General features: G+C 37.9%; 2 protein-coding genes across 3 annotated transcripts; both read right to left on the bottom strand.

Annotated features, from left to right (window-relative positions):
- Window positions 1–10,158: 10,158 nt before the first annotated feature.
- On the bottom strand, window positions 10,159–18,003 carry ythdf1 (YTH N6-methyladenosine RNA binding protein F1). The gene is made up of 6 exons (XM_082189296.1): window positions 17,614–18,003; window positions 17,016–17,040; window positions 16,249–16,328; window positions 14,113–15,744; window positions 12,751–12,795; window positions 10,159–11,740 (listed from the first exon to the last, which is right to left on the bottom strand). The coding sequence occupies exons 1-6, from the start codon at window positions 17,638–17,640 to the stop codon at window positions 11,714–11,716; spliced, it is 1,836 nt and encodes a 611-aa protein (XP_082045422.1). The 5' UTR covers window positions 17,641–18,003; the 3' UTR covers window positions 10,159–11,713.
- Window positions 18,004–19,556: 1,553 nt separating this feature from the next.
- nkain5 (sodium/potassium transporting ATPase interacting 5) lies at window positions 19,557–24,916 on the bottom strand. Of its 2 annotated transcripts, none has more exons than XM_082188955.1 (6): window positions 24,714–24,916; window positions 22,116–22,253; window positions 21,307–21,387; window positions 20,867–21,064; window positions 20,478–20,542; window positions 19,557–20,335 (listed from the first exon to the last, which is right to left on the bottom strand). In XM_082188955.1, the coding sequence occupies exons 1-6, from the start codon at window positions 24,765–24,767 to the stop codon at window positions 20,326–20,328; spliced, it is 546 nt and encodes a 181-aa protein (XP_082045081.1). In that variant the 5' UTR covers window positions 24,768–24,916; the 3' UTR covers window positions 19,557–20,325. The 2 variants fall into 2 exon arrangements, with proteins under 2 accessions (XP_082045081.1, XP_082045080.1); XM_082188954.1 differs by having other exon boundaries at window positions 20,482–20,542.
- Window positions 24,917–24,947: the final 31 nt, after the last annotated feature.

Genomic DNA, 24,947 nt, shown 5'->3' with positions numbered 1-24,947 from the left:
TTTATTTCCCTCCTTATAACATTACAATGACAACAGCTGGTATTAATTTCTGCCATATGATGACCAGACGGAATGAGCCAATGAAAATGTGTTTGTCTTTTTGTGCTTTCAGGTTGAACCACACCATATGTTATTTTTCAGACAAACAGGTGATGCAATAAAATCTTGTTTCATATTTTATGGTGAATGATTTTATCTATTTAGTTACTTATCAAATCAAATATATTTAATTTGTTAATCAAAGACTGGCATTCTGTAAACATTAAACATGATTTGGATTTGGAGGAATGACAAGGAATGGCATTCATAGGTCTAACAGTTAGCCTATGTCCTTTTAAACCCTGCATTTCATAAAAATATAAAGCTTTTCCAATGTTAAAGGTCCAACAAAGAACTTATTTTTAAGAACCATTTTATGGTTATGTTTATATATATATATATATATTTTATATAGATAGATAGATAGATAGATAGATAGATAGATAGATAGATAGATAGATAGATAGATAGATAGATTGATAGATAGATAGATAGATAGATAGATAGATAGATAGATAGATAGATAGATAGATAGATAGATAGATAGATAGATATAGGTAGGCTATATAAACTTGATGATAGATTATTTATGTATTTTGGTTTTCTGGGGTTTTTAAAGCACAATTTTTTAAAGAACTATAGAATAAAATGTATTTTATAGAACTTAAAATGTTTTGGTAGGCTACAATCTTAAAAATAAAGGTTCTAAAGGGTGGTTATTGCAGCAATGCCATAGAAGAACCATTCTGGGTTCCTCAAAGAACCTTTTGATGAACAGTTTTTTCCCCATTTTTTTGTATTAGTGCAAAGAACATAATGGAAAGGTTCCATGGATGTTAAGGGTGCTTCATGGAACCATATATGATGCCATTAAAGAACCTTTATTTTTAAGAGTGATAAGCTCTATAACTAGTTTTGGTTATTTGTAACCTTTACAATAAATTAGCCTATATTATAATAAAAAATATTAAAAAAAATTATATCCATGTTTTTAATATTGCATTATAGGCTAAATGACAAATTGCCTGTTCATTATTTATTTTGCCCTGTTTCAAAATCAGTAAAAGGACTACTTTTATAATATAAAACTCTTTTATTAGCCTATATTTTCAAAAATCAAGATCAAAACGTCCATATTTATTTTGAAGACTTACAAAAGCATAATTCCACAACAACTATAGGCTACTTAAACACAGGTGACAGACATTTTAACAATAACAAACAGTTTCAAATTCCGCATCCTCTTGATGATAAAAAAGAAAAAGATTTATAAACCATTTATAAAGTCCCTTTTTACATTTTATTAAGCCTACAGTGTTCATGTTACAATATTATTTACATAAGCAAGAACTTGCATGTGTGGAATTAAATTATTTAATTGATTATTGTAGATCATATTACTCATAATTACATAGACCTAGTAAAAAAAATTCTAAAGAAATAGCACGCTGACATAAAGGCTTAATGCGACAGAAGGCCTATATGTGGTGTCATCATTATATTCTGCGTCACGTTCAGCTGCTCAACTATCCTCCGCATCTCCTTCAAAGCTCGAGCTTGCATCAGGATGTGGTTCTTGGCCAGGAGAAGTGTCGCTATCTTGGATAGTTTTTTCACATTTTGTTTCGGCGTGTATGGTATGACAGCTCGCAGGTCATCCAGCGCATCGTTGAGATCGTGCATGCGCTTCCGTTCACGATTATTGACAAGTAGCCGCAGAGCTCTTTGCTTTTTGTTTGTCCCACTGCTCGACTCCCAGTTTCCGCGAAACCCATTTTCCAGACACTGAAAACTTTTCCTTTCCGTCTCCTGTGATGTTGTCTCTTCGATTACGTGACGGCCCGTGGTTAATTCCTCGGAGGGATGCGTGTGAACTCCTTCACCGAGGCTCTGACTCCAGGGCGTGCAGCTCATGGAAGAGTAGACACAGACAGACAGTTCACAGTCTTGTTCACCAACTGCCATTGGATACATTCTCCTGATGTTCATTCTGTTCGCAAATATGAATATTATTCGTCCACGTCCAATGTCCTTTGTCGGTAGAGTTTGTCGCATTACTGACGCCTATTTGACCTGTCGAAACTTTTGAAGGATTAACAGTCTGTCCAATCAAATCTCCGCGTCCCGCCACACAAACAGACAAACAGGTGCTGTTTTTATCAAAAGGGCGCTTATTGCTTCAAAACAGCCATGATAACAACAATCACAATATTACTTGATGTGGCATTTTGCTTTTATCCAAAAATGTACAGCTGAATTTAAGCTATAATAAGTGGCGGATTAAGACTATTTGGAAACCTAGAGTTTAGTTTCACGCTCACGCGCGAGTTTAGCTCAACTTCCACTGGAATTCATTGAAAACCCTCGCTCTGCTCCGTGCCAGTGGACACGCTAGTGTAATGTGGGCGTTGAAATGAAACGCGCGTGCTCAGGCAATAGTTCGAACCTGGCGGTAGATCGCGCGTCCACAAACAAACAAAAAACAAAACAAAATTATAATGAAAATAATGAAATTTATAAACTTTCAACAAACCATTCAGGGAATTTAGAACGTTCTGATGAAAGGGTTTATATATGCCTATATGCTAGAAATAGGCTACGTTTGAGAATGAATTGCTTGTTTTAAAAGAGAAAAAAAAATATTTGCGTGGTGCCCCTGGGCACTATTGCCCATATGGTTAATCCGCCTATGGCTACAATTGGAATATTTTGGCGGGAAATGTCAAATGCCAGAAAAGAACTGTAGCCTACAGCCAAAATAAATTTAAAAGTAGCCTATGACTTAGGCTATACTATTTGCCCAGGTGATTTGTTCCCCCTAGGCTATATAATATTCGTATGCCATTTATGAGAGATGGAAAAAACGTTGCTTTCGAAAATTGGGTCATCACGCCAAATTACTGGGTGTTAATGCATGCAAGAGAGTGCAGACATTTCCAAAAATTCTCCTTCTAAAAGTCAGAAGGAAACTGGGTCACACACAAACACTGTTTTTGATAATGACAATAAGGTAATAGAATGCTAAAAGAAATTGACATGATTTAGGCTATTTTAGGAAAACTGCTAACTTTATGACAGCAAATTGGCAATATTCTTCCTGCACCCGAGAAACGCCCCAAACAAGTCTGATTAATTAGTCATAATTTACTGCAAATGAGCATGATTAGAAATTAGACCTACAGCACTGAAGGAATCATGTGTATGTGAATGGGATTGATGGAAGGCAATCAAGTGTTTTGTGATAAGGGGAAACACATCCATTTAATAAGTGAGAGTTGATGGCCTTATTTGTTTATTCTAATCATTTAAATGCAAACATGATTCCATTAACCATAAACATGTCAAATAAACTGAACTGAAAGGAATTATATTACAGTTTTTCTGAATTGCTAAAACACATTTCTCCAAAACCTTAAATACAAAACCAAATCTTCAAACTACATTAAGTGAACATCTGACTCTTCTGGCAAAATCAAACAATTGCATTGAAACCATTTTAACTGCTCAAAATCAATTGATGCTTTCAGATCTTATGCACAGCCGTCAAATTATAAACATAGTTAATAAAAAAGGTTTAAAAACTCTAAATGAAAAGCATGTTACAGTACACTCAAAAGAGTTGTGCAACTGCAAAGTCAATGAGAGATAATTCTGCCTCGATATCATGTCTTTGTGGTCATTGACAGGCAATGTTGTCTCTTGTCAGGTTAAGGGAAAAACCCTCTGGTGTGCCGGATCCAGCCTTAACACTGTCCACATCTTGCTCTTTCTCGTCCTCATCCTCTTCCTCCTTGTCCACAACCTCTTACACACTCTTCCTCTTCTCCCTCTCAGATTGTTTCCATCTATTGTCTGTATCAACATTCAGTGCAGCCACCTATACTGAACTGGCTTATATTTTGTATAGGTTTGATCACATCATTAGAAATAAGTGTGAACAATTTTGAGTTGTGTGTAAACGATGACATCTGTGTTTTAGTTGTGTTTAACTTTTACCTGCCTGTGTGTTTAGCATTTTGCGACACAAGTGCATCACAGTGATGTGTGTTTTAGTGAGTGAGAATGTTTAGAGTTTTGCAAAGAGTACATGCGATTTGCAAATTAACTTGTTTAATGTTTTACAGAAATAGTGATTTATTCGACAAATTGGCTCAGAAAATGGGGTTTAGTGTTTTAGCAATTCAGAAAAACTGTAATTATCTAAAAATAAAAAAGGGATATTGGCAATGCTGGATATAATATGTTTTCTGGGTGAATTTATCAAATAAAGTTGAACTACATAAATTTGATCAGCACTTAATTATCTTCATCCATAACATTAATGTGGACTGCACTTCGGTAAATGACATATAAATATAGACCTATCACATGACCAATGAAATCACATGCATTTGCCTGCGCTCAGACACAAACACACCCTCTCATCATATTGATGATGACCTTTTACCTGAAAGTATTTTGCCTTATTCAAATTCATCCCTTTTCTAGGTTGAATTAAAGCATCTTAATGAAATAACGGGGGAAATGGCAGAAATAATAATATTTTAATTATTCAAATTATTTAATTATTTAATTATTACCCCCGGGGGTAGCCTTAAAATATTATTATTTCTGCCATTTCCCCCGTTATTTCATTAAGATTCTTTATCGATTCTTATCGATAAGATTCTTAATTGGGGGGCCCCAAATTAACAGACTCAATCAAATTAAATTATATCAAATTTCTCAGTAAAATTATAATTGTGCTGAGAAATGTATCATAAACGTAATCATTTAGAACAAGGGCCAAAAAATGGAGCCAATATGTTTACTTTAAGATTAGCCTTTATAATGCATGTCATACCAAATGTAAAATGTAAATGTCTAAATCACAAATGAATCATAAAACCCATACATCATTTTAGTTTCTTATCTGGAACACATCTTTCCTCACATGGATCCTTCCCACTGCTGTGATCCACCCTGTGAAACCACAGATGCTGTAAGAGAGTCACACTTTACCACTCATCCGCAGATTCACACACTGGACGGTTGGCTGTGGGGAGACGGGGGTCCCTGAGTAGGAAGTGGGGTGAAAGTAAAACCCGTTGCTGGGCGACTGAATCATAGTTGCTATGGTGAACTTGAGTTGAGCAGCTGGTCCAATCAGCTGAGACATGTAGGGCAGAGTGGATCTCATACTGAAGAGAGTGATGTAGAAACACGTGGGAGGAAGAGAGGAAGAGAGAAGGAGAGTTGAAGTTAAAGAGGGTGCAGAAAAGGAAGATTGACAGTAAGAGAGAAATAGAGGGAAGTTGCAGAAAATTATCGAACAGGATGAAAATAAGACAGAAAAGAAGGAAGATCATGGGTGAGGGAGAAAAAAAAAGTAGTTTTTTTCCAGTGGATCCTTTTAAATCCATGTCTATACACTACATTTATTTTAAGCACATTCATTTTCATTGTTGCTTCATTTGATTTAACATCCAATTAAATACATTCTGTGTTCTAATTTATGATGTGGCCAAAACAATGGTTGATATTTGTGTATTTTGCCTTTTACATTTTTGCTGTTTTGTGAATTGTTTCATACATATTTTCGTGATTTTTCACAACTTTTTTTCTTATGTCAAATCAACTTAGACAATTAATGTGGTTCAGATTACATAATATTCTGAGTTTCTGTTGATTATCTCCATTATATAAACTAAAAATTTTAACATCAATTAACTCAAAATTGTAAGGCAAGGTAACTTACTTTTTTAAGATAAACAAAGATTATATATTTTTTTTAACAGTCGGCCTATAATTGTTTGTAGGCCTAAATTTCCTGTTAAGTCAATAATAGTATGTTTTTGTTGCCAACATCGACTGATTTAATTAAATACAGTAGCCTACAGTATATAATCGTTTTCTAAACGAGCAGGTTTAAACGTCTTTTAATAATCCCTTTAAGAATATGGGGCGTCTTTGACCTCGACAGCAGGGTTAGATAGCCTATACATGACAGTAGAAGCAGGTGCAGGCAGTTACTTAAACTCAATGGGCTTTCTCAACTCTTATTCATCTACATTATCTTGACTCCTCGTCAATGACAAAGCCGCTAAATCGCGGCCCTGCCTCCCTCCTGCACTGACTTGCATGTGTTGTGCTGTCCTATGATGGAGAGGCCCGGTCGCGGCGTGGGGTGGACAGGCCGTTGAAGAGCAGGGACGCACGGGATGAATGGTCCGGTCCTTATTGTAATGCAAAGACAAAAACTCCTCCCTTGCTCAATGGAGAAGGAAGTAGGCCAAAAATATCGCTCCAGGGGAAGAATAAAACCGTTTTCCCGGTTGAACATCTATTCTCGGATTTTACACATTTACAGTCGAACTGAGGGGGATTGGAAATGAGGTGAATTTAAGATGGTGGATTAGCCTATAGCCTACTGCAGCAAACTGTCAGGTCCATGAAATTGCACGTGGGTTATGGGCTTCCATGCTTACGAAATATTCAAATCCTTTTGCTTCCCTTCCCCACACTTGCTCTCATTTGGAGAAATTGGATGGGTCTATTTGTTTACGATTCACAACTGTTTACTATCATTTTTGGAAACTCGCGCTACAAAATAATCCTGTTTAGGGCTATTTGGACTGCAACCAGGGCAGGTTGTTTGGGATTTGACCTCCTATTAAGACTCGAGCCTTCTAATGAATGTCGACAAAAAGCGGTCTATTTTATTTATTTATCACTTTATTATATAGATTTACTAATGTTTAATAGGCTATAGTTTGCGGTTAGGTGCGAAACTGTTGCGCGAGAGATGCTTTGACTGTAGCCTAATACAATTGAAAGTATTGCATAATTCGCACACGAATCTCATTACAAATGTTTCGTATTTCTTTAGGAATGAGTCTAATATTTAGGCTAGCTTACGTAGGCCTAGTTTAGACTTAGGCTATACTTATTTTAGCCTAATACATCCTTGATCCTTCCCTAATAGCTCTGCGTGCACTGCAGGTTTGAGACAGTGATTGCATATCATGCTCGCTTTCTCTGTTAAATCTGGAAATAAATCAGACAAAAGTATTCCATATGAAGCAAGTGACAAACCATGAACTGACCGTGACAGATAATGAAGAATGCTTGGGGCATTTATAGCCTATAAGCTAGCCTACTAACAGCAGCAGTGGTTAGAACAATTTTGAGTAGCTACAGCAACTCAACTGAATTTAAAGGGCGCAAATGGCTCTCAGTCCTCCGAATGTCAGCCTCACTGGTTTTCAAGGGCATCGTACTGATGGAGATTTGGTTAAACGGAGAGGAGGGGGCCTTCGGTGCGGGTCATGACGTCACCATGTCCCGATGTAATCCTCTCGCGCTTGAGTCCTATCAGCAGAGGAGGGCGAGCGCGCGGGGACGCGAGGAAGCACTAATCTCTCCAGAAGGGATCATGAGCGCAACTAAGGCGCAAACGAGACCCTTGAACACTGCAGCAGAAGTCGATTACGATGAAAACCTGGATACAATCAGTGTGTTTCAGCGATAAAAGACAGACGTGACCTCATTGCTCGTTGCGGGATGCAGGAGGGATACGGTGGCAGCTCAAAAGATGCTCGACGGAGAAAATGGAGCATCGTGTTTACGGGGACTGTAGTGATGTTTCAATCATTTTGCCTGTTTTGGCGGTGATATTATTTTGAATAAGGTTGGTTGACAGCTTTTTGAAAAATAGGTGATTGTTTATTTTGAGATTTTAAAAGTGTGTTGTTTACACTTGATGTAGTCTAAGGGATGCGCTACTGCAGAGGTCAGCAAAATGAGTGAGGATCATAACAATGCGCGCCCTTCGGACGGATGCTAGCCTATCTTCTTCATTGCATTCTGTCGCCTGCAATGCAATTCCTTGGTTTATTCGACACCGATTCATTCTTGATATGCTTTATTTGGGGCATCGACATTCTTTTTGAATTCCTAACCGTACTGCCACTGAGGCACAAAAATCCCACTCAAAAGAAGGAGGACAATAGCCATGGCTGCTTGAATTGAGGCTGCAGAATCATATAGGCTACAGACCTCCCAGAGCAGCTCTTAAAGGGAGTGAATATAGGCCACTGGTTGGCCTGGTCTGCGCAAAATAGGCTATGATTGGATATTTTACAGTGTTTCACGCGATATTGAAATAGAAAACATTATAGAAACATTATTGTGATGATTATTTGGACGGTTTTGTCGTCGGTGTGTTGTCAAAGCGCATTACGCCATCCCTCTTTGCGGTACTCTTTGAAGAGGAGCCTGCTCTGGAGTGTGCGCGTCATGGAGGGTGGTGACATGGGCCCGCCACTCTGCGTGTTCACGGCGGACCTTGATTTAATATCCATACAATTAAGGCACGCGGTGAATGCCAAGAGAGGGGCCTTAAAACAGCAAATCTGTCTCGTTTATAAAAATGAGCAGCAGCAGCACGAGTGATGCGCAGATCCGGAGTGAAGACTGCGCGGTTATTCTCTCGTAAAGTCACAGAGCTGAACAGGAACTGAGGCCGCTTGGGTTGCTGGCGCATGATAGGAATATTAATTTTGGGAGCTGACAGGAATGCGAAATTCCTCTTCTAATTCATAATATATTACTGTTTTAATATAAGTCTGTTACCACTGCTAGTCTATATAATGTCATTTTCATAATAGTAAAAAAAAAAATAGATTTAACCCCGTTTAATTATTAGATGCTTAATTTGATAGGGATTTGCTGATGTAGACATTATTGCTCGAAGGAACAATGGGCACAAATATTCAGAACATCAGATAATGGTTTCTGTGGACATTTGGTTCCCATTGCAACTCGGAAAACGCCGCAAAACCGAAGTCAACGATGCAGGTCAATATTCTAGCTTGCAAAATAATGGCTAATCTGACAGTATACCTGTATCATCATGTTTTGTGATCACTATTTGGTCATGTATTGGTAATGGTAAAAAAAACAAAACAAAAACCACAGGCCTCTCTGATTTTGTAATGGAGTGCACCTGCATTCAACTGAAATATTGGAATGTTTAGATAAAAATACTGCAAAACATCAAGGAACTCAGGAAGACATTATTGTGTATAACATTTAGTACAGGATTTAATGTTTTCAAATTGTGTTCACTGTTTTAATATAAACATTGCTTCTTCTACCAAGACTTCCTTCCATGCTTTTTTGTTTGCCTGTCAATAAACCCTTATTGCAAATCTGTCACCTGTCTAGAAATTTTGCTTCAAGTTTTTATTGCTGGCCTTCTCCCAGAACTCCACATAATCATCCTCTTGTAACTATATGGATGTGCTGGATGAGCACAACAATATGGCAGCCAATCAATTGAGAGATTCTAAAGGAATGACAGAATTTTACTTCCAGCGGTTTCAGTGATAAATTCAACACATTTTAATGTTCTTTATATGACCTAAAGGAAATCGCTATGCATGTGCCACACATGCCAAAGACCAAAGAGTTTGACCACAATGTACAGATACTCTCATTGGCCGTTTACTTGAATTACTGGTGTTCAATCTCAGCAGTCTGAGGAAGTGCCAGATGTGCACATGAATAAAACGGGCTACAAATTTTACACCATTCAACCTTTACTGTAAGGCTTACAGCACAATGCTTGTAGATAAACACTGCTCGCTCTCTTCAAGGCAAAGGCAAAGTTGGAGTGCGTAAAATATTCGTTGCATTGATAACTGAAAATGACCAATAACACAACCTTAGAATTTTGATGACAAAGATGAACCATTTAAAAATTTGGGCAAAACAAACATTTATAAAGCATTGTTGATTATATTGAGACCATGAGGGGGATTACATTTTTCCACATTTGTTATAATTATCTCTATTTCTAAGCTTATTTTACAGTTTTCAGAGAGGACACGGGCATAAATATATATCCTGGGTTATTTTGAGATAAAAATAAATAAACACATAAATATATGTCCATCATTTTAAAGTTAAGCATGTTTATCCTGTGTTCGTAAAAGATGCTTTCTTAACTTGAAAATCCTTTCAGGTGGGTGTGAGCAGGTTAAAAATTGATACAGAACTCTTTGTTTTGTGCAAAAAACAATTAGCAGAACAACAAAAGACAGTCTTTCCAACAAAAGCCAGTAAAAAGAACACCAATTACACCATATAATATTATTTTAATAATGAGCATGATCAAATCTAAGAACGTGATAGATAGTGACCTTCCAATACAATGCATATTCATTTCAGGGGTGACTTAAATGTTTGTCTTGTAACTCTTTTTTTAATATTTTTAGTATTTCATATATTTTTCATGAATCTTTTGTTATATGACTATAGAAATCTGAAACCCTCACACGGTTCAAGTCCGCTCTCCCACACACAAACACACAAAACAGCAAGCAGGTCCTAAAAAAATCACGCACAGAAACCATATACTCTTTTTTTGTTTTTTCTTACTTTTAACAGTAAATCAGTAACATTAATTTTCAGGTTACACGTTTTGAGGCGTTCTTCGTTATTGTTATAATTATATGATCCTACGTTAAAGCTTAGCAATATACTGAGGACATGGGGGAGGAAAAAGCGATAAAATGAAATCTGTTAAGAAAGGATAAAAAAAAATAAAAAATAAAAAAAGGAGGTGATGCATCTAAAGTGACTTCAAATAATAAAGCAGTGAATTGCTACATCTCTCAGATTGGCTTAAAGAAACAGTGACCTCTGCTGGGCGGGGTTGGAACAGTAAGTAGTTACAGTTCTGCTCTTTAAACATTAAGCATGAATGGGAACAGAGTCTGAGCACCGGGCTCTGAACCATAATGAAAACATTAGTTTTACTTTCTTTTTTTTTAGTCCAGCCAGTGACAATGTTGACTTCCCTTGGTTAAGGATGCATGGGATGTCGTCTCCCTGATAATGCTGTTTCAATTGAGGTATAGAACAGCCATTATTAAACGGTTTCCGTAGCTTTAAAATGTTAAGGCTCCAAGCAGGAAAAACAGAAGAAAAAAGAAAAAGTGACATAAGTGGCTCGTCACTGAACAAAAAAGAAGGAAAAAAAAAGTCAAGTGTTACATAATTCAAAAATAGAATTTTTTTTATAACATCATCTCATGTCAAGACACATTTCATTGTCCCTTCTACGGAGTTGCACTGTTCTCCACAAATGGGTTTAAACCACTCTGGATCTACAGAATGTAAAACTGGCCCGTTACAGTTACTGATGCTGGAGATGCCCCTCCCCCCTGACCAGAACGGAGTCTGAACACCCCTTCCCCCCCACTTCACTTTCACACACATACATACATACAAGTGTCACAGAGTTCACTACCCACTCATGATGAGGAGCAGTGGGGCTAGAGAAACAAACATATAGGATGAAATAAAAGACAGTGTGTACAGATATCAGTTGGTCAAAGGGGGGAGGGAGGTGCATGAAAACAATACCAAATGATAGAAAAAAAAAAGAGAAAGAAAAAAAGAAATCGAAATGATGACGCGACATTGAGAGGTGCTAATCGACTTCAGCCCCCACAGGTAAAGCAGGAGGCGCAGAGGCTCGAGTCTGACGCTGGCTGAAGTCACCACAATTAAATAGAAAAACATAATGATTGTTTATTTTTTAAATTTCATCTTGTGTCCTCTTTAAATTTCATTTTTAAATGGTCAGTCCTAAAACAACTGCTCATCAGCTGTAGGGGGCAGCCTTCTATTGTTTATTTCGGTTCTGGCGTTCCTGTGGGAGAGAGAGAGAGAGAAATGGAGGGAGGTCACTTTGATGTACACTAAAACAACTATTTTTATTTCAAAATACTACTACCACTGCAATCAAGCAATCAAAAATCTCTCAAACTGTACTTTTTTTTTTTACTTTCACACATCAAAAAAAGGGTTACAAAAATGTACCAAAAATTTCCAGAAATGTTCCAGTTCTTCATCATTTGGTTATTTAAAAACATTTACACTTAATTGGGCAATTCATTTATTTGTTTATTTTATGTCATGGCAAGAACAGGGTATCACTTACAATTTAGATAACTAAATAGATGTTTTTAACAGGGTTTTTATTAAATTTAAGGCTTCAAACCATAATATGAAATTTATTTATTTTTATATAAAATGATAATCCCATTTCAGCCTATAGACTATTTTTTAAAGAAAAGGGATGAGTCAAAATGGTAAGAGATTTTATTTATAATATAAATATCTTATGTAATCCTACTTTTTAGATTGTACATTAACTTATTTTCAATCCACCGGCTGAGTGAAAATGCAATTTCTCTATTAAACCCTGTATTCAACGCAGCTGGGCTTTTAGAAATGCAGCAAGTTTGCAGGTATGATATAAACACCATAAGGTAAACATTGTAATAATTCATCAACAGTAGATCAATAAGCCATCGCTTCGGTAAAAATGTGCAAGCCAGTAGAACATTCATCAATGCTGTGTTTTTACTTTGAAATGTGCAGTCAGTGCTCATAATTAAATCAAAGCCTTTTGAAGTTTAATAATCACATTAAGCCATGTCTTGATTCCTGTTTTTCTGTCCCCCCCCCTTTTTTTTAAGACCTTGTAAAATGATAATTAAGTGAAAGGAGTGTTAAAGGAGCAGCAAAATGGTAATTCTTCAACCTTCAATAAAAGGTGCAATTTATAGCCATTAGCCAATGACATATTTTAGATTTCAGCATAAATATAAACTTTGATAAAAATGTGACTTTTCTAAAATAAAATGGAAAGCTTACTTGATCCAGTCGGGATCGGCTCTGGAGAGGAGCAGGCTCTAGGTTCTGTCAATGGAGATGAAAGAAAGAGTTTCAAATCAATAATCATTTTGAAACAAATCAAAACATCAGCACTTTGTCTTAACTAAATTCTAGGGGTGTAACGATACCCTCATGTCACGATTCGATACATATCATGATACTGAACTCACGCTACGATATTATTGCGACGATACTCCAAGACATATGGTAAAACGTTAACAAAAAATTGACTGTTGATTCAAATGCTAAATTTGATATTAGCCTACATTGGGACTGGAAATGAATAGTCTTGGACTTGGTACTGGTAACCCAATGCACAGGACAATAGTGACACACCAGAATAAAAATATTCATGATTCTGAAGCTGAAAATATAGAATTATATTAAATGAATATGCTTGCACTGTCACTGACTAGATGCATTTAAAATAGTGTATGCCACTTTTTACTGGTAACATAAGACATTTGGCATTATCAGGACACAAATATTCCCCCACTGCATTATTATACATTATATACAGTAGTTTAATGTAGTACTGACACTAAAACTTGATTTTTTTCACACACAATAATTTAAATTTTGGGCGTTCTACATCCAATACATACTGTCACTATCCACAATACATATTGTTGCATTTTAGTATTGCGATATATTGTGACACGATATATTGTTACACCCCTACTAAATTCTCAACAAAAAAACAGCCAAATTTAATAGATTGTCTTATCCATCCATAACATGTCAAAAACATAAATCATTTACAGAGAATAAAACTTCTTAAATAATAAAATCATTTAAAATGAGCAAACAAAAAAAAGAGTGGACCCAGATTAAGCCAAATTCTTACTCTCACCAAATGGCTTACTGATAAAATTAAATTTATTTGCAGCTTGATACTCGACTAAAGCAGCAGCAGAAGCACAGTATTAAACACCACCTCTGGACGAGGCATCAAAGACAGAATAATGAAATAACCAAAGAAATGAGCATCAACCATTCAAAAAGATCCAAGATGTGCACTGATCTACAGCACCTATAAACAGCAGTGACCTTTACATAGGAAGTTTCTGTGACATGAACAGTAGACTGAACCCATCACATGCCGTTCAAAGTTCTTTGGTTAATCGCCGCTAATGGTCATTCACCCCAACAGGGTCTACATAGAGATATTTTCCTTCAGTATATACATCTCTAAACCATAAAAGATGATAACATCAAATAAGTATTTTAAAAAAACAATCTGCATCAACATTAGTTCCCATTTATGTGCTAAACAATGCAGCTGTTAAATACTCTTAAAAAAACCCAGCTGAATTTTTAAGATTAAAGCATGCACATTACCTTTCTTACCACCTCTTCCTCCTCCTGCCGTTTCTCGTAGTGTGAGAAGTCATCGAAGATAGAGGTGGTGTGTTTGTAGGTGGCGATGATCTTCAGCACCTGCTTGGCCTTCTCCAGAGGCACCTCCTGCGTGTCACGGGAGTTGGTCACGGGCTTGTTGTCATTGTTCTCCAGGCGGATGTGCCTGAGCTGGCTGTTGGGCACATCTTTAACAAACAGCCAGTCCACGTCGAATTTGCCCTTCCATTTGTCCTGCGCCCAAACGCCCGCGCTGGTGCCGTAGTCTACAGGCGAGCGCATCTCCGCCACGCCGCAGAAGTGTCCGCTGCCATTGACGCTGAAAAGCAGGTAGACGGGACCCTTGCCATTGATGGCCCGAAAGGCAGAATCTAGCCGCTTGTTACCATGTTCCGTGCTGCACCAGATGGAGTACTTGATGGAGCGGTGGATGTCGTCCTCAGAGTAGCTCTTAATGATGAACACCCGGCCGTTTTTCAGGTTCCAATCGAAGTCCTTGGGGTTGTAGCTGTGCACCGCACGCAGCTTTTCCAGGACCGGATGGGACTCACCGCCACCAGAGCCCGGAAGGCCACCCCCGCCACCGTTACCGACCCCTCCGCCACTCGAGGAGCCGCTGCTGTCCACGCTGCCACCCCCGCCATAACCGGGGTTGCGGTTACGCGGGGCAACCCACCGGGTTTGAGGGGGAGGAGCAGGGTTGTGGTTCTGGTAAGGCTGCGGAGGGGGCGGACCCTGCATCGCCATCTGCTGGGCAAGTGATTGGGCATGGGAAGGCATGGGGGGCTGAGGTGGGGGCGGCAGCCCGTGAGGGTGAGGCGGTAGGTGACCCTGGGAGTGGAGGGGAGGCTGCTGGTGGTGGGGCGGTAGTGGCGAGGCCACTTTAGTCACAGGCCCCTTATTATCCCAAGTGCCAATGTCCATGTTGTGTTTGATGGGCGGCGGGGGCAGGGTGCCTCCAGCCATGGGCATCCCAGGCTTGCTCTTTATCTTCAGCTGCTGAGGCTTGGCTGGTTTGCTAGCGATGGCTGCCCAGGATGTAGGTTTGTTGGGCGGTAGCCCGATAGGAGTCCCACCATTACCCGTGGCCACCGCCGCCACTGGCCCTCCTCCGATAACAGAGCCCACCGTCTTCACTCCAGAACCACCTCCAGTCACATCACCACCAATCTTCAGCCCCACCATGCCCTGCTCTAAGCTATTCATACCTGGTGCCTTATTCAAGGTGTCGCTGGGGAAGCCCGTTTGCCCATCGGGCACCAGTGTGCCACCTAAAGAACTAGGTGGGTAACTGTAACTGCCCCCGTACGCAGAACTCTGAGTCTGCTGGCCCTGGGAGCCGCTCGTACCCCAGGCGGAAAACGCGGGATTTTCAGGGAAAAAGTTAAAACGGTGTGGATAGATGCTACTGCCCAGACCACCAGGCTGTCCAAACACAGTGTCATGCATGAAGTGATGGTCTCCATTGCTGAGGGGGGCGTACGGAGTGAGGTACGGGATCGGCGGGTCTCCACCGGTGGACCAGGGGGCCTCGCTGAGGGGGTACGGGAACCCAATCGAGGGGGCATAGTAGCTAGACAGGTATGGGTCGGTCATGGATTGGTAACTGTTATTCTGTGGGAATACCAGAAATACAGATGTTAGAATTAATAATGACAAAATGCAAACTAAATATACTAATTTCAAATAGGATAAAAACAGATTAGACGTGAAACTGTAAGAAACACTATATATTTCTATGGATATTCTTTTAAACTCCTGAACAACTTAAAAACAATGATGTTATAAAAATATTATACAACCAGTTCCTTTTTAGCAATGTACTGTGGTTATGGTAATGTACTGGTATTTAAAAAAAAATACAGACAAAAAAAAAGAAGTTATTTTAGAATTATACTTTGGTGAAAGCACTGAGTGCTGATTTTACTTGCATAATGCGTTAAAATCATGTATTATTTTTACTATCTAAACATCCTTAAAATACGATACATTAACGGACTATCAAAATTGTGTAAAATAATGAGACTTGTTTTTAGAGACTGCATGTTAAAATAAAATGTTTTTCTCATTTTCATTCTCATTTTCTCACCCTAAGAAAAACAAACAGATATTTCTCACCGGATTAGACTGGCCAGTGAGGTATGGTTCAAAGTCATTGTCGTGGACCGTTTCTTTCTGATGGAGAGAGCCATTTTGCACTAAAAAAAAGAATGACATTTAACATCAGGATTACTTTTCAATTGACCACATCTGATAATAAACTCAAAGCATGTGCTAAATCCAACAGCCCTCTCTTTCCTGTGAAAAATATAACTTAACCAATGCTGCTATGCAATTCACATTTTAGATCTTTAACAAATGATAAACAACTTGTAATAATTATTTCACCACACACTGATCTCATTGACTCATTCACCACATGTTCTGTCTGAGTACCACAATACTACAGACATACAGTCATGGATGAAGAGGACCATCTAAAAATCACCCAAGCCCAAAAGACACAAATACACAACTACAGTAGTTAATGCCACAGAAATATGAAGCATTATCTATTTAATGTGCTCAAAAGCCAAGCTCTCAGTGCCAATAGATGTGTCGGTGTAGTGTTAATCCAACAGGAGCAGTTCTGGACTCCAGGAGGAGGTATATGCTCCATCAGGTGATTGAATGAGCTCTCAGACAACATTTGGATGATGTGCGAGAAACACACCAACCAGGCTTGACTTGATACAAGTAACAGAGAAAGAATGCTCAAATTTTACTTAACAGACTATAGCTAAGAGCTTCTATTATGGTGAAATTAGATTCAATGTGAATTAATGAAAAACAACATCCTGGCAAATTTATAAATCTGTATAGACATATTGAAAAGGCAAACTTACCTTTAGCGTCTTGCCCTTTGGATGTCTTCCCATTCAGTAAGTGATCAGAGATGGATAGAAACAACAAGATAAAACATTAACATATTTGAATCGTTGTTTTAAACATAAGCTCTTCGTGCTTAACATGTAAATACTTCATGCTTTTAATCCACATCGACTCCATCAGAGCATCATCAATAAATCAATGCACAATCAGGGGTCGCTCGACACTCGTTATTTAAAGGAAAACGGGGGGCTAACATTGACATTTATTTAGTCAATCAAGTAATTATACATCCACTCGGACAGCTAAAGATTCCGTCGACCACGCAGATCAGCCCAAGTCCAGAGAAAACTGGTTATAACTCTCGGAAGCTGATGAGAGAGATTGTGTAGCCTAAATGAATTAAGGAATTAAGGAAATGTCTGTTTGGACAGAGGAAACGCAATGTAATATTCAATTAAACGAGTGGAAAAAATGCTAACTCGTTAGCCATCGCGCTGGTGTGAAGCAAGGAGAGGCTGATGCCCGTCATGTCTCCGCAGAAGCGGCGGAGGCTGCACGCGCATTCCCTGCTCCTCCTAAAGGCCTTAGCGACGCCGTGCCACTCCAACCTACCTGTGGGTCAATACTGGTGGTAGACATAATTCATCAAGAGGGCCTCTTTAGATTCAGCAAGGGTCTTGCAAAGAAAAACTGAACCAGCAGCGAAGGTGCACGGCGTAACCCGAAGCCCGTGGGTTCCTCTCGGCTCCGTGCAGGCTGAACTGCGCTTTTTTTCAGCAAGTTCCACGACTTGATTCTGGCGATCCGGTCCTCTCGAGCGCACTAAAAGTCCAGCCTGAGGATGTTTCCGAGAGTATTAGAGGCTCTGCGGGTTTGAGGTTTAATCCAATGCTGTCACACTCCGTGTGTAAATTAATTTCAAAGTGTATATATATATTTTTTCCTCCTCCCAGCCCGCAGTTATTGTGCACCTCTGTTCACTTCCGCCCAATGGCCGCTCCATCCGGGATCTGCGCGGAGGGACTGACGCCACATGGACCGGGTGGCCATCAACCTGAGAAAATTGGGGGGAAAAGTTATTACTGCATACATATCTTATTTATCTTGGTAAATACAATTCATTTTTCAATCTAATAATTAGGCCTACCTCAAGGACTAAGTATAGTATATTTATGCAGTGCGTTGTTTTGCCATTGACATAATTGGATTATCTGTATCTTTATGAGGCTATTAGGGGTCAAGACCATGGTCAAGACCCGAAAGGGGCTGCCCTTATTGTAATTGTTGGTTTACTTTATTTTTATCATCATCATCATCATCATCATCATCATCATCATTACTGTTATTCCTGAATGGGAGTCAATGGCTGCCCAATAAACCATAGGAAAATTATGAAATTTCACATAGTGATGGTATGATTAGTAATAGTGTAATTATGTTTGTATTAAATATTTAAAATAAAAATAACAACTAGCTGCTTCCTCCACTTGATCTTAGAAATATTACATCACATGCATTCCTCAGTCACACCTGTCATATTCATTCATTTGGATTGTTGCATGGGTTTTGTTTAATGTGGACAAAACAAGTGACTGTCATAAACCACCCTGTAGATAATAAAATGGGGTAATAATGAATATTGCTTTTTAAATAAATTCTATAGGACTTTCAGCTGGTCTTTTCCTTTTTCATGAATTCTTAAATATGTGCAAATATGTCTAAAATAGCTACTTGAGGATTTCACATCAGATGTTGATGACAGGCTTGATGTCTTTTTCTCCAAGCCACATTAGACCATTTGACTGCAGATCCTATTCCTTTTTTATAGTTCATAATTTTGTTTTATAACATGCCACCACTTACTTTTAAAGTTTACATTTTCACAGTTAAATAATGTCATTAACAAGCACTGAACACTCTTGTATTGCAGTGAAACCTCATGCTGATAAAGGGCATTCAGGGTAGCTAATTGATATTTAGATAGCTATTGATCTTAGTCAGAGATGGGTGGGATGGGGTTCTTTCTGTTTAATCCGTTTGCAGTATCTGAAACCCCACAGGGAGCAGCTCTGTTTCAACATAACACCCATTTTACAGATAACACAAAATACTACAAGATTTATACTTGATTAGATATTTTTTGCTAAATTTCTTACAAGTTTAACTAGCCTATGTGTTTCCACTTTGAAAGTGTTACAGAGACACAGAGCATGTTGGATTTGTATGCTGATGGCCTATAATAATAAAATATTGTATCACATGGGATGTCAAACACAATAATGCCTGGTTTACTTGTTTATCAAGATCATTAGTAGGCCTAATGCTTTTATAGTTCTGTTGTTGGGGCATGTAGGCTACAGCAAGCCGTTGCCACTTACACAGATTCAAACACAACCTGTGTTTTTCTCATTTTAACCACAAGGTGTCAGTGTAATTTTGAGTCGAAATGTGGAATTTCCTCGATTACATATCAAAACACTGACACAGAGACCTTAATGAAAATGTTGTTGTTTTTTCATTCAAAACGTGGTGTTTTTAATCAAATATTATTAAGATATGTAGCCTACTACATGTATAATTTAAGAAATCAAAATACGATACGAGTGTTCAGTAAAATAAAATACAGTGTTCATTAATGTTTTATTATTTACATTTACAAAATGAGGTTTGATGTTCTGTATGTGCTACAACTATGGCCTGTGTTACTGGTAGTAAAGGAGACAGATATTGATCATTACAAATTAAACAGCATTTTTCTGTGTACTAAAACAAGTGCATGTAAAGCAATTCATTCTTCTTCATTTAATCTTCAACATTAAACAATTGTACTTAAAGAAATCTCTGCATTGTTTTAAAGTCCTCTGATCTAAACAAAAATGTACAAAATTTCAAGTGTAACATTAGAATAAGCAGATTTAACATACAAAAGAAAAGAAAAAAGAGAAAGAATTGGCAGAGGTAGGTAGCAAGAAGTCAGTCATGAAAATATTTTACAGAAAACTCACCTCCTGAAAATAAAATAAATATGTAAGCATAAAAGCATGTAAGGTTAATGGCTGTATGCTTTGGCTTAGTAATGGATAGCAATACAGATGCCTTGTGTCTTGCTTGTAGTTCAACAGCTTTAAAGTTTCATGTTTGTAAGGGCAGAGAGTTTGGGTGCATCAATCTTATGTTCAAATTTTGTGTGTATTATTATGTTTATACATATATAAATACTTTAAAATCCATCTGAACTGGTTTCTGTTTTCACTACTTTCAATGCTTGAAGTCCTTTTCTGCTATCTCTTTCCCCTCTCAATGTTGACATCTGGACACCGTCACTTATACAAATCTGAAAAGCAACACAATGCAGATACAAAATTAGATTCACATGAAGTACCAATATCAGTTGTTTAGGAAGAAGAATAAGCGAAACATTATCCAAAATAACTTAATACACTTTTACAAGGTAAAAAACAGGAAATGTATTTTACAAACATGTGTCTTCCTCTTCACTGAAGATACTGACGATATAGCAGGCAAATACAAATCCCAGGGCCTATGTGTACATACAAACACACAAAGCAACAGATTAAGTCACATACAAGTCACTTTTTTATTAGTGTCTGTGAATTTTTGTATTGGTGTATATGAATGTATCACAGAATCTTAAAGCTGAAGTATGAAGTGTTCATATTAAAATAGAGGTATGTAATTTTTTAGTAGCTTTGTATGTTATGTTATTGGTCATCAAAAAAACTTGTTATGGCTGACACAACAGCATTGCCTCAACCAAAGGTAGACTGGGGGAATGTTCCAGAAACCTGTTTTATTATTTCTGCACACTTCAGCTTTAACAACTTTATCAGTTTTAGGTTCTTACAGAAATGAACAGTTGCAGGGCACTGTGCATAACCTCGATGTACTGATACTCTAACAAGCAGCTTAGTTCGGAGACCAGAGCAGGACTGTCCAAATGCTTCCATCTAGTGGTCGGGAGGTTTCTGTTCCCACATCCCGGACCATTTTCCTTCCACCATGAACGATGAGATGAAAGTCCCAGTGACAGATAATCACTGTCCTATAAAAGTACAGCACAGAAATGCCTTAACACTTTGAATTTCAGTTGGCTTTGCATGGCTTTGTAAACATTACTGACTTTAATGCTGTAGTACTGAGGAACAATATAGTATAAGTTTAAACTTTGTTTAATCCCATTCATAGAGATGATATCATTTCATAACAATGGCATGAATGTATGTGAACTTGGTCTAGCACTAGACTGACCCGTATGAGCAGTCCCATTTAAATTCGTCTCTTTACCTTTGACAGCCCTCCGAGGTCTAGATAAAGGCAACAGATAAAGATATTCCAAGTCACCCAAAACACAGTCCAGACTATATACTAAAAGAAAAGGGAAGGACACATAATGGTCATCAGAGATATAAAAATGTTAATAATGCAAACATCAAAAAAATAAATAATTAAAAAATCACTAGGCTACCATACAAAAGCATTTTTCAACATAAAAAAAAAATCTGCATTTATTTAATCAAAAGTACAGTAAAAACAGTAATATTATGTTATAGTATTCAATTTATTTTATTCCTGTGATAGCAAAACTGAATTTTCAGCATCATTACTCTAGTCTTCAGTGTCACACGATCCTTCAGAAATCATTCTAATATGCTGATTTGGTGATCATGAAACATTTATAATATTGTCTGGAAACTGGGATACATTTTTTTTAGGATTCTTTGATGAAAAAAAAGATCAACAGAACAGTATTTGTTTGAAACATTATAAACACCTTTACTGTCACTTTGGATTAACTGAATGCAGAAATGGCATTCTGTATTTATTTATTTATTTTTCATAAATACATGAAAAATATATTATTACAATTAAATTAATCATATTAAATCATTCAATTAATAAATTATTTCAGTTTAAGAAATGAATGTGTGTATTTTTGTAATGTAGTTATATATAATATCAGTATTTTATAAATAATATTTATATTATTAAAATTATTGTTGTTTTTCATACAAGTTTTATTAACTGTAACACTATTTAACGTAGGCTACTTATTAGGTTCAAAAGTAAAAAAAATTGATAAATACTGTACACACCAAAACTACACAACGAGGCTTATACTGGACTGTCCCAAACAAGCCCAATATCACCACAATGATGTGCAGGAAGTTGACAAGGATAGGCGCCCACTGGTAACCTAGAAAATCAAACACCTGTCTCTCCACAGCAGTGATCTAGGGAGAGAAAGACGGAGTATGATATGAACAAGATCTCTACACACTGTAAAAACAATAACAACACCAGCTACTTTGCATTTACACGAAAAAAAGAAAAAAACACCATCATGCTGCTGCCCCAAACACAATAATGATGGAGTCCCCATCTCGCTTTCCCAGAGACACACAATCAAAACCCCCTCCTCTGTTTTTCCACATGCTGGCTTTTTACTCGGGGTTGCCAGGGTAACAGAGCCAAAGGGGGTACAAAGCTTGTGACAGAGAAAAAGAGAGTGAGAGGTGGAGAAAGAGAAAAGGAGGGGGAAAGGTTGAGCGAGAGGAGATGAGGGCTCTCCTTGGAGGTCAGAGGCTCAGTGAGGGGAGATGTATGATTCAGAAGGGAGGTGCTGGGTGTGGGGGATGCTGCTCCTTTCATAAAGCTTCACTGCAGCAGTCATAAACCCTCTCTCTCTCGGCCACTAACCACCCATCCCCCATACAATCTCTCTCTGTATGCCATACTGCTGCTGTGCACCAGCTGTTCTCAGAGGTTCCACCTCAAATCATCCATTTGTAGCATGTCTTCACCACAGTCCCCATCCGCTGTGTTCCAGCACGAGCTGTGTCGTCTTTAACGGGACAAACATAAAAACATAAAACTGTGAGACGTTCCACAGATGCAGATCGCTATCCCCTCTTGGTAATAGACATCTGCATTAAAATACATTTACAGTCTCAGACCATACAGTACGTACATATCACTATTAAATCTAATTCATCAACGTGAACACTGAACAGTGATCAACTCATTTGAAATATTTAAAGGAAATTGCACAGCGACAGTTGCAGAAACTGTTGATACTGTCTACATGAAGGATGAATGTTCAGCCAAGACCAGTTGACATGGTATTGCAGACATGCTGCAGACCTCTGTTCACTGGCAGTAATAGGTGTGAAATAGTGAAATGAATTTGTTAAACCGATTAAACCTCACAGCTGTTTTCTTTTTTGAGCCAACCTGAGATCAAATGTGTACAACTGTGAAGACTAATAACTGCATGACTCTGTTCTGCGCTGTCTCACTGAATCTTCATCATTATTAGGTGACTTCTTTTAAAATGGCTGTTAATGAAACCCACTGAGAATATAGTCCAAATATGATTCCATACCAGATAAAAAGTGATATACTGTATATATAAAAGCATTTTCAATCTCTATTTCTCTCTCACACACACACACACACACACACACACACACACACACACACACACACACACACACACACACACACACACACACACACACACACACACACACACACACACACACACACACACACACACACACACACACACACACACACACAAATAGGAAAAAGGGAAATGTTAGGAAAGACAGTAAAGCAAAGGTTAAACCAAAGCTAAAAGCCATGCAAAGGTTAAGCAGAGTAACAGCAGGAATGTAGGTCACTGTCTCTGCTGGGGTTCAGACCACAAGTGTGCAACCACTGAAGTGAGATAACACGACAAGAAGAATCCAATATATCACTTTATGTGAGAGGAGAAAATGATCTCACACCCCTGAAAGACCAAGTGCAATCAATGAGGAGTGATAATGATAAATATGCAGTAAAACACACTTAAAATGCACAACATTCTCTCATCATCACATAATGCACAGTTGATTCACATCTCACATTTGTTTTGTGGTCTATCTCTAATGTAAGATTGAAATTGCAGTTTAAATAAGTAGATCATAATCTATGCTGGTTTTATGAGTTCTACGAAAGGGATAAATGGATAGGTGGATGGATGATGGATACTTTATGAATCCTTTGAGAGAAATGATGGTGCATTAGCAGCAAAACAAGTCAACAATGATACAGGTTGTGTTACAGGACAGTGTAACACATACAGTAAATGAGAGAAAAATATGTTTAAATATAATCATATATATAAATACACAAAAATGTGCACAATAAACAAAATACACAAAGCAAAATTCTATACACTAATGTGTTATTTGCACTTGCAGTTCTCAATTTGTGTATGAGATATTAACATGTATTATAAATGCGCATCAAACGATGTAGTTTCGTTTGTGTCATTTCACAATACTACAATTATTATTATTTATAATAGTCCCATAACTGTCCAAACGTGTTTATGTACAGGGTCGTTCAGAGGTAAAGAAAGACTTCAAACATATTGCCTGAAGTATGTGTACTAGGCTATGTCTGTATAATAGCCTAATTATAAATGGAAAACTACGGTTATTGTGGCTCAAAACTTGAGTTCTTTCAAACAATAGACAATTTTAAAGACTGCAGGCTTTATGACGAAATGTTCAGAAACTATTCTCGAAGTTAATGTCAAAACGTCAAATTTCATAAGTGTTTTTATATCACTAAATGGGATACAAACCTGCAACGAGTAGCCTAGACGTTTGTTTTTACCACAATTCTAATAACGCACTTACCAGCTGAAGAGCGCAGAAGAACATCAGCATGCACCTCCCCGAGCAGCAGCCCATCTTCACTATTCTCTCCGGTGTGAACGTCAACTCTAAATGGTTAATAAAACGGATACATTTTGACGATCCTCAGTATTTACTCGAGGTATTTTTCAATATGCTTCCCTTACAATGGGCTGTGATCAGAGCTGTTCATCGCGCTTAGGGTTAAAAACAGAGTATGAAGCAGCTATGCGGGGG

The sequence above is a fragment of the Leuciscus leuciscus genome, assembly GCF_965113295.1.
Source record: "Leuciscus leuciscus genome assembly, chromosome: 13".
Taxonomy (NCBI): domain Eukaryota; kingdom Metazoa; phylum Chordata; class Actinopteri; order Cypriniformes; family Leuciscidae; genus Leuciscus; species Leuciscus leuciscus.
This window is presented reverse-complemented; position numbering and strand designations above follow the sequence as displayed.